The sequence below is a fragment of the Vanessa atalanta genome, chromosome 3 (assembly GCF_905147765.1).
Source record: "Vanessa atalanta chromosome 3, ilVanAtal1.2, whole genome shotgun sequence".
NCBI classification, from domain to species: Eukaryota; Metazoa; Arthropoda; class Insecta; order Lepidoptera; family Nymphalidae; genus Vanessa; species Vanessa atalanta.
In genome coordinates, this window is record NC_061873.1 from 4,064,869 (window position 1) to 4,074,747 (window position 9,879).

The window sequence follows — 9,879 nt, forward strand, 5'->3', positions numbered from 1 at the left end:
CTTATTTTGCATCAATATGTGCAGTATTTCGGTATCGGTGTGGTAAACCATTAGACCTCTCATGCTGCTCTGTGAATTGATCACTGTCGGATCTGTCTTGAGAGTTTTGCTATATTTTATTAAATTGCAATGAGCCTTAGGTCCTCTTTTGTTTTGCAGCCTAGTATGAACATTTGGTTCACCATTTTTATCTTGTCCATTAGTTTGATTCATTAGAATTATATTCCTTGTGCCAGTAGCAAGACTGGTTCATCGTTGAAACTACAACGATACAATACTAAATAGAGTTGTTTGGCGGTAGAAAATCTGATGATCGGGTGGTATCTAACTAACACTAAAGAAATATAAGTAGTAAGCAGTTTACATTTCTATTTTACTAATGTACTCTATTAAAAGATTATTATTATTATATTTAGTAACCTATATACAAATAGAATGCATGTGTATAAATATATATATGTATATGTGTGTGTATATATTTCATTCTCGTGTACTGTGATGCACGTGTTTTTGTCAAATAATTTGTAATTTTATCTGTTAATAAGAGCAACCAACAAAATAATAATTGTTTCAACGGCAATTGATTGGTAACATAATCATAGAATATATTAGCATAATTCGTAAGTAGGTATTTATTTGTATAAATAAACACATCGAACTATATTAATAGAACAGTTTATATATGATTGCAACTTTGTTTATCAACTGCATATGGAGTTTATCAAACATCTATTTATCTTGACGTGACCGATTTGTACTTGACTCGTTTAATTCAAATAAGAATGTTGTTGACCGTAATGCAAATGGTATAATTACTTTAACTGGTTAATATTTAACGTAGTTATCGTAATTATTTAATAAAAATACGTTTATAGTAATAAATTTACTATGGCAAAGGCTTTTTTTCAAATTTTGGCATAGGTGGCAATCAAGCAAGACGGTCACGTGATGGTAAGTGACTACCACCGCCTATTGACATCTGCAACAATGGTACACTTGTAGGTGCGTTGCCAGTATTTAAGAAATGTGTAGGATATTTTCTTGATGGTTCCCAAGTTGTAACGGTTCGGTAAAATTGCCGGCGAAAGTTGGCTTCACATAGTTTTTCTTCTCGGAACATTCCCCGTGAAAAATGCTGTAGAAGATGCAGAGTGATCCAATATCTCTACGCAAAGCCAAAGCAGGTAAGAAACAAAATTGCTCGTGGATAATTCGAGTCTCTCTGCGTTAAATATGAAGCTGGTACTTAATCACCTCGCCCCAGAGGTGAGAGCAGTACTCCACGTGAGGCCAAATTTTAGGCGATGGGCGATGAGGTTCACAACGTCAACGCCAAGTATTCCGATACCGGCTATGGAAGCAATTTTATGAAGTTGTTCTCAAAGTGTGTATAAATAAATCAAATCATGAATCATGAATAAAAAATAATGAATACCTTGTTCAAGGATGCTCTTACAAGACTCTTTAAGTAATTTTACAAGATTATCATATTTTATTAAACGAGCTGCTAAATTGGGTCAGACTATACACTCTGAAGAACAACCAGTAAACTTAGTAGTTAATATTTTACAAAAACTTTTTGCGTTAAAGTAGCCATGCGCTCGATAGAATTTCTCACCAGCAATATTCTCTATGTTTGTTGTTCATCCAGACTAAACCACATAATTTAACCTTGATATAGCCTGGGGCCTAGATAAATACATAGTTATAGTTGGAACTCACGGGATTTATGGGAAAAACAATCAAGGATTACAAAACGTACGAAGATGCAGAGTATATATAGACAACACTTATTTCATGTCGTATCATGAGTATAAATCGAAAATGATAAATATTCCAGTAATAGACATTTGGCGTGACTTAGTTGTAAGGTCCTTTACACACGAATTTTTGCCCCAGTTTATTGATAATTTTTATTTATTCAGAAACTTATACAAATTTGTGTCAAATAAAATGCCTAATAATATAAATAAAACTTTACTTATAATCATTTATAAAAAAAAGGAATGTATTTTTGAGTCAAGTATTTTGCTACATTAAATACAAAAAGCGATGTTTTTAAATATTGATATGACATTCGATTAAATTTTCTTCAAGCAATTTGATCGAGTATTTACTAATTAAATTTAAATTATTGGATGCTTAACTCTACCGGGCTAATAAGTTAAAAAAAAATCAATTTTACGACTTACCTTATTAGAATCATTGACGTTCAATATCTGGGTCTTCGTAAGTATGCGTAATTCTCTATATTATGTCGATTGCCTGTTTAAAACCGTAAGAAGGTCGACTAGCTTCAAAACGCGGACAAGGTTCATTTCATAGGATAATTCATGCGTTGTTTTGCGATATGTTATATGGTGAGAATTTATTAAGTTATGTATGACTCATTGTAGGAAAAGAAAAAGAAAAAAAAATAGCTACTTATATTCTCAGATTTGTTTGGCAAGTTGTCATTTCTATTCACACGATAAAGCTGTAATTTTAAAAAGCCTGTAGTAAATATATTGTTCACCGCGGTGGCAGAGCTCGGTCCATTTAGGCGCGAACGACTCAATTTTGCAGGGTTGTCTTTACACGATTTAAAAACATGTGTTTTCAATAATAATTATAAAGGAGAGATTTTCCGTTTTATCATATTTGTAATCAATATTAATTAAATATAAAGTCAAAAACAAAACAGTTCAGTACTTTTCTTTCGTCGTTTCGTGTTTGACAACTGGTTTTCGTTTTTTTGTTTGGTAGTTTGTGAGGAGCTATAGTGTCGTTAAAGAAAAAATGGAAACAATAGTAGATGAAGATGCTCGTAATATGGAGCACTCCACTGTACAGAGACCGCTTCTCTTATCTGCTGTCACAATTTGCTCCAACCTTCAGGACACTGTATCAATGCAGAGGGTACATTAAGATTGCTAATTGATATTTTGGAAATTTATTTTTTATTTATAGTTCATTTATTTTAATTCTGTAGGTATAATATAAAAACAAGTGTTTACTTTTAATATTATAAATTCAATAACGTAGGAGCTTCTACTTCTGCTAATAAAATAAGAAACACAATAATAAATATTTTTATTATTAACTGAGCTAGCACAATATTTTCGTTAATGACGATTTTATGTACATATATGTATAACATGAAATGTTTTGTTTGTTTTTGAGAACCCTTACATTTTCCCATATAAAAAGTTCAGTAATTAATTATTTATCTAGGTCAGCAATCACACTTCCAAAATTGTTTTATCTACTTATTTTTTGTAAAAATATATCTTATCATGCACATGCACATGATGTCGTAAGACAGAAAAAAACATCAAAAGACGAATTATAAAAAGTTATTGCTTCACAAATATTTCGTTCGAACATTAATATACAAAATTGTTGCACTCAACTTTGACGTAGAACTGTCAGGAATATTATCATAGTTTGCGTTTCATGAATTGAAATTCCTTTGAATAAATAATATGAGTGTAATTCTACTAGCATTGTTCTCAACCCTATTCCTCTGGCGCAATAGTAATACGATTATAGGCGCTCGATTAGTCGATCTCGATCGTCGCTGTGCGTCGCTTATTTACTTATTGTACACACGTTTAATATACTGAGTTGCGTAAAATAAACAACCGAGAACGACCGTAATTGTTACAGATATTTTTTATATTTACTCTAACTAAAAAACTCATATTTTTTGTTTTATTTTGAATTATACATTTGCACCTTATATTTTCGGTACATCTTTTTATTATTTATGTACCAATCACGATTTATATTACAAAACTAGTTGTTTTAAGCCCGTCTGTGAAAGGCTCTTAGCCTCTGATTACTTTTTGCTAAACAGAAAAACTTAGTATTCTAGTGTTCCGGTTTGAGTGAGCTATTTTAATTTCAGGCATAGGGGATCTTAGTTCCCAAGGTTGTCATGTACGGGATGGTTATATTTTTTCCAGTATCTATGGGCGGCATTGATCCAACTTACCATCGGGATACCTTAACTGAAAAAAAGTCAATAAGGTTGACTGGAAGAGAAATTCATCTGAAATGACCATTTTTTGTGCAAATAAGTAAATAACAAAAAAAGAAGACAAGTACGTTTATTTGTGATAGCATGATAATATTCAATATGATAGAAAGTATATATTATAATTCGTTCGGAAATGGAGGAAATCAAATGAGAATTTAAAAATATTACGATCATAAAGAAAGAAATATATGCCTATAATAATTTATTATCGTTAGTAAATGTATCAGTGTTGACTTAATAAAGTTTTTATTACTGTAGATATAAAAACGATTTCTGTTGATTGCTGTCGATTAACGACAAAAATGATATGGAATGAAAAATTGCTTTTTTATTGATTATTCTTCTGCATAATTATATTTACTGTTAGTTGATTGATTTTTTAAAGCAAATGAAAATCTCACTGTTTATCATTTGTCTTAATATATGAATATCTATGTGTTATCGTTAGTATTTATTGTTTAAAGTTAAACTAACGCTAGCTTAAGTAAAATCATTAAACATTTTTTTAATCATTATATTATGTATAAATCATTTAACAATAAAAAGTATTTTTTTTAATTCGCTTGCATATGTTAATGATAAAGCAATACTTTACTTATTTATTTTTGTGTCGAATTACGATACTATTATTTGTTTGTAATTTACAGAACACAAAAGCAAATATGAAATTGTTTCATTGTAAAATCAAAATAGAATGTGTCCTTATATAAAATTAACAATAAAGATTCATAGGAGAAAATATACAATATTTTATTCAGTATTTTTTAGCCTGATGTGTAATTCGTACAAGTCATGTATCACTAGTAAATCTCAGAAGATTAATTTTACCTAAACTCTAATCGCAGGCATAGTAAATTGGCCAAGCTAACAGGTGTTTCCAGTGAAATATCACGAATATAAATTAAATAAATAACATATTTACATAAAAACTTACCTTAATTATATCAGCTTTTTAATGAAATGTATTATTTAAATATTTAGTTTTTCCTTGCAGTAGAAAACACAATCGATATACACCTTTGTTTAGATTCGTGCCCTAATTTCGTATAGAAATTTATATTTTAAAATTAATGTATATGTAATAATACACGTAATGTTTAATTATGAAATAATAAGATGATATGTCCATTTTTTTAAATTATCAATAGTATTGTTTGTATTGTCGAATTATGAACAATATTAGGCCATACTAGGTTATGTTTAGTTGCGAGGTGAAGCCGCGCGCGGCGCTGTTGGCGACCGGCGGTGGGCAACTGACTGCGCGGCTCTGAAGGCGGGCGGCAGCGAGACTCGTGTAGATTTCCTGCCTGTCACGTTACATGCCGCAAGTATGTTGTCGCGCTTCCAAATCGTTACTTCTTCAGGTGGAAAAGGGACAGACTATTACAATGTACGCGTGAGAACATCTTCTTACAATTTCTAGTTCACTCCAATTAATTATATTTAATATGCAAAACAGATGTTTAATGTGTAGGTAAATCTAAAATCAGCCATGGAAAATTACTTTCATCATGTCGCTACAATCCCACTACTAAATATAAAAGTTAAATTTTCTTAGATATTATATACAGAGAAGTTTTATTTGCTTAGAGCAAATTAATCAAATATATTTTTTCAGTAATAATCGTTTTTACATAAAGCTATGCGCTATTAATATTGTAAAAATTAACATCGAAAATCGCTGCTTATTTCTCAATTAAGTTTCAGTTACACGACGTTAACTTACCTGTGTAATAAAATGCTTTACAAAGCAATAATTAAAATTGTTTTAATACTTTTCCACGCCAGACATTTACTTAGTCACTTGAAAGATATGGGAGAAGTGGCGAGGAATTGGACGGATGTTTTAATTAATCTCGAAAAACGTATCGTCGGAGGTTCAAAAGTTACGAAAAATCAATACCCTTCCAGTGTTCAATTTTTTAATTCTGGTGGTCTCTGCGGCGGTTCGATTCTCACGAAAAAAATTGTATTGACAGCAGCGCATTGTTTCGATCACAACAAGAACCTCATTGAGATGAAGATATTTTCAAGTAATTGAAAATTTTTTAGATTGTTAATTTTGAATTATATGTCTTGAGGTATAAATAATAAATAATCGTGAACCACTCGACCAGTGGTGGGATTTTGTAGCTACAGACATAAATTTCTGGTTACGTTAACAGCCTGTAAATTTTCCACTGCTGGGCTAAGGCCTCCTCTTCCTTTGAGAAGAAGGTATTGAATATATTCCACCACGCTACTCTAATGCGGGTTGGTGGAATATACACGTGGCAGAATTTCGTTGAAATTAGACACATGCAGATTTCCTCACGATGTTTTCCTTCACCGCCGAGCACGAGATGAATTATAACCACTAATTAAGCATATGAAAATTCAGTGGTGCCTTCCTGGGTTTGAACCCGAAATCATCGGTTAAGATGCACGAGTTCTAACCACTGGGCCATCTCGGCTCAATTTCTGGTTAAAAGCCGGGCAAACACAGCTGAGTATCCATGTGCTTAATTTGTGATTATAAATCGTCTCATGATCTGTGGTGCAGGAAACGTTGCGACAAAACCTGCATGTAACCTACACAATATTTTCAAAGGAGAGTTAGACCTAGACTTGTGTAATTGTTTTTATGTAATAATTTTAGATCCGCGATTTGTCTATGACCTTCAAGCGATAGCACATGATGTATGGGATTTCATTATTCATCAGAAGTACGGTGAAAATAGGGCTTTCGCTAATGACATCGCCATTTTAATAATCCACGATGAATTTAATTTTGGGCCAGAAGTTCAGAACATTGTTATTATTAACACAGATGTTTGGATGAATGTAAATGAAACATTTGTGGCTACTGGATGGGGCGAGACTAAGGTTTAAGATGATTTATTCAACACACTTTCAAATTTATATTGTTTTATTTATACTAGTCAACTTAGGGACGTGTGGGAAAGCAGGTTCCATGACAAACAAAACAAAAAATATTAACTCAATACACTATTTTATAATAATTTATTTTAATTAACTTGTAGCTTGGCTAAAGAGAAAAAAAAAACATTATAAAATAACAAAAATATATACATTATTATCATGATCATCGTCAGCAGCCCACGTCAGTCCGCTGCTGGAGATAGGACTCTCCCATGGCACAACACGGAGTTCAAATAACATACATTTAAATAAACTTTTATACATATATTCCTAATAATATTATATATTTATATAATATTATTAGGAATTTTATTTATTTTTTCCAAATTATTAGTTTACATAATTATTTCAAAGAAAGAAATTGATCTTATTTATAAATATGAGGTTGAACGATTTTCAAAAATATTTATAATATATAATAAAGATGTAATAATTGCGATGAAAACGTATAGTTTAGTTAGCTTTACATTTTAAATCAATACATGACGATTTAAAAAGGAATTTTAAGATCTATATGAATAAAGAGTATTTTTGTATGATTGGATTTGAATATCCTATGTGTTAATCCAGGTAAACTATCTGTTTTTGCGTGACTGTGTAGTAAATATCTTGGCACACAAACTTTTGCATTTATTATATTAATAGTATATCCTATTTTAAGTAACAGGATATTAATTGACTGTTTCTATATTGGTTATCTTTAGGCTTCAGATAAAAACCCATGTAAATGCAGATTGTTCTAGATCCAATACTTAGGTCAGTCCATAAAAAGATTTTGTGTGGGTTTTTCCCACACATCCAACATTCTCTAGTGCCTTGAAAAGCACTTGAAATTCTTATTCCTAATGAGATCTCCGGACGTGTGAGGTCGCCATTGTATTAAGAGAGTAAATAAAGAGTGAATCTGTATTTATGCTGACTTGTGTACTCTTAAATCTCTTGCACAGTAGGCATAGCTTGGCTAAATAGAAGAAAAAAAAACGATATCGTCATTATTATATCCATATTATTATATTTTAGGATGACCATAATATAATTTTATTTTGTTGTAGTACGGTGTCAGTGTACATCAAAACCGTTTAAAGGCTGCCAATATGTATTATGTAAGCAAAGAACGATGTATGAATGAAAACAAAATCGACTTGGGACCTGAAATGTTTTGTTTGCACGGGAATGGCGAGAGCGACACGTGCCGCGGAGATTCTGGTGGAGGGGTATTGTGGAAGGGGTAAGACACAGATGACACACTAGTCATAAGTAATACTCACTTATAAATTATCATTTATACTAATAATATGAAATAAACAATGTGTTGTCACGGAACGCAATTGAGAAGCATCGAAATTAACGAAGCATCGTTATTTAAATAATTTAATAACATTTTTTAATTCTTGCAATAACGATGTGAATGATTAGCTTGTATTGAATTATTAATACAAAAATCGTCAGCCCCATTTATGATTGTCCGGGTTTTGACTGAAACCTTTCTTTGCATGGGATCCACTTATTCAAGCCACCAGGATACCGATACTTTAATATATATTTATTTAATTACCTTTTATACTTTATTGTCAATAAAATATTCTAGCTAGAAATTCGACATTCGAAGCTTCACGTTTAATTTTGCATGTTGGAAATGACGATCTAAAAGCGCTTTTAAAAATGTCTTTAAATTTATGTTTATCTAGATTTATGAGTATGACACTTGGTTGTTAAGAAAAGCTTTTATTTTTTTTTATTTTCATACACATTTAAAAATGGTGTTTTTATGAATGTCAGCATTAACCATTATTAATATATTTTTTACAATCGACATAAATTTATATATAAAATAAAGATTGTCATATCTTAAATATTACTTCAGTGTTAAAAATTGAGCTGGACCAGTGGTCAGAAATCATCTTAACCGAAGATTTTATGTTGAAACTCGCGCAGGCACCACTGCTTTTTTATGTGCTTAATTTGTGATTATAATATTAACCCTGTTCTGGATGAACGAAAACATCATTAGAAAACCTACATGTCTAGGAAGAAATTTTGCACGTGTGTGCATTGGAGATATCTTGCAGCCTCTTATCTTGAGGAGATGGTTTGAAATAAGCTCAGATTATAGATTAAGATTGGAGGCCTTAGTCTAGTCTGACATCGGACATTAATATTAACTTTTATTCACCAATTATTTTGTTCCAGCGGGCTAGTAGGAATTGTTTCCCACGGTCGAGGGTGTCTCGAGACACCAGGTATATACATAAGTGTTTATTATAATAGACGTTGGATTAAGAAAACTGTTACAAAAATTTATAAAAAGTTCTGTGATTTTCATCACAATAAAATAATGATCTAATAATGAATATCATTTATTAAAATTATAAAGAATCAGTTGGGTATATTTTATTTTTAATTCATAACCTAGCACAATTTGGAAGTAAATATCATTGTATTTAACTATACAGTTGGTTCAGCCAACGAAAACGTGCCCCGTTATTTTCCGCGGGGGAAGGCGCGGGGTGCGGGAAGAAGCTCAACCCAGGCCTTAGTGATGAGTGATTGGCCTCGACTCGATCACGGTTCGCGGTACATGTCTAGTGTAATTCATGTTGCCGTGGATATTGAGTTATTGGGTTGTTCTACATTATTTTTGGTTCAATGATTTATTTTTAATTACCTAAAGTGGTTGAGGGAGAATCTTATACGCCATCTTCCCATTGATGCATCTGGTTCGGTGAAATATACCTACTTTCAAATCCAGGATATTTTGAAATACTAGAACTATACGATTTAATTTAATTTAAATCGACGACTTATTAAATGGTCATGATTTCTCTGTAATACGCTTGCCTCCTCACCTGGACCGTAATCCAATCGAACACATATGTTTAGCAAAAAATATCGTTGCCAGTCGTAATGTTGATCAAAATTATCAATAACACTTATTT

At 31.6% G+C, this 9,879-nt stretch overlaps 1 protein-coding gene across 1 annotated transcript; it reads left to right on the forward strand.

Annotated features, from left to right (window-relative positions):
• Nucleotides 1–2,778: 2,778 nt before the first annotated feature.
• LOC125076880 (trypsin delta-like) lies at nt 2,779–9,287 on the forward strand. The gene is made up of 6 exons (XM_047688606.1): nt 2,779–2,898; nt 5,226–5,349; nt 5,773–6,054; nt 6,660–6,886; nt 7,996–8,171; nt 9,134–9,287. The coding sequence occupies exons 1-6, from the start codon at nt 2,779–2,781 to the stop codon at nt 9,285–9,287; spliced, it is 1,083 nt and encodes a 360-aa protein (XP_047544562.1).
• Nucleotides 9,288–9,879: the final 592 nt, after the last annotated feature.

Coding starts and splice junctions, on each gene's coding strand:
- LOC125076880 (XM_047688606.1), top strand. CDS start 2,779: ATGGAAACAATAGTAGATGAAGATGCTCGTAATATGGAGCACTCCACT. Junction 2,899..5,225: donor ACACTGTATCAATGCAGAGG/GTACATTAAGAT, acceptor GGTTATGTTTAG/TTGCGAGGTGAAGCCGCGCG. Junction 6,887..7,995: donor CTGGATGGGGCGAGACTAAG/GTTTAAGATGAT, acceptor ATTTTGTTGTAG/TACGGTGTCAGTGTACATCA.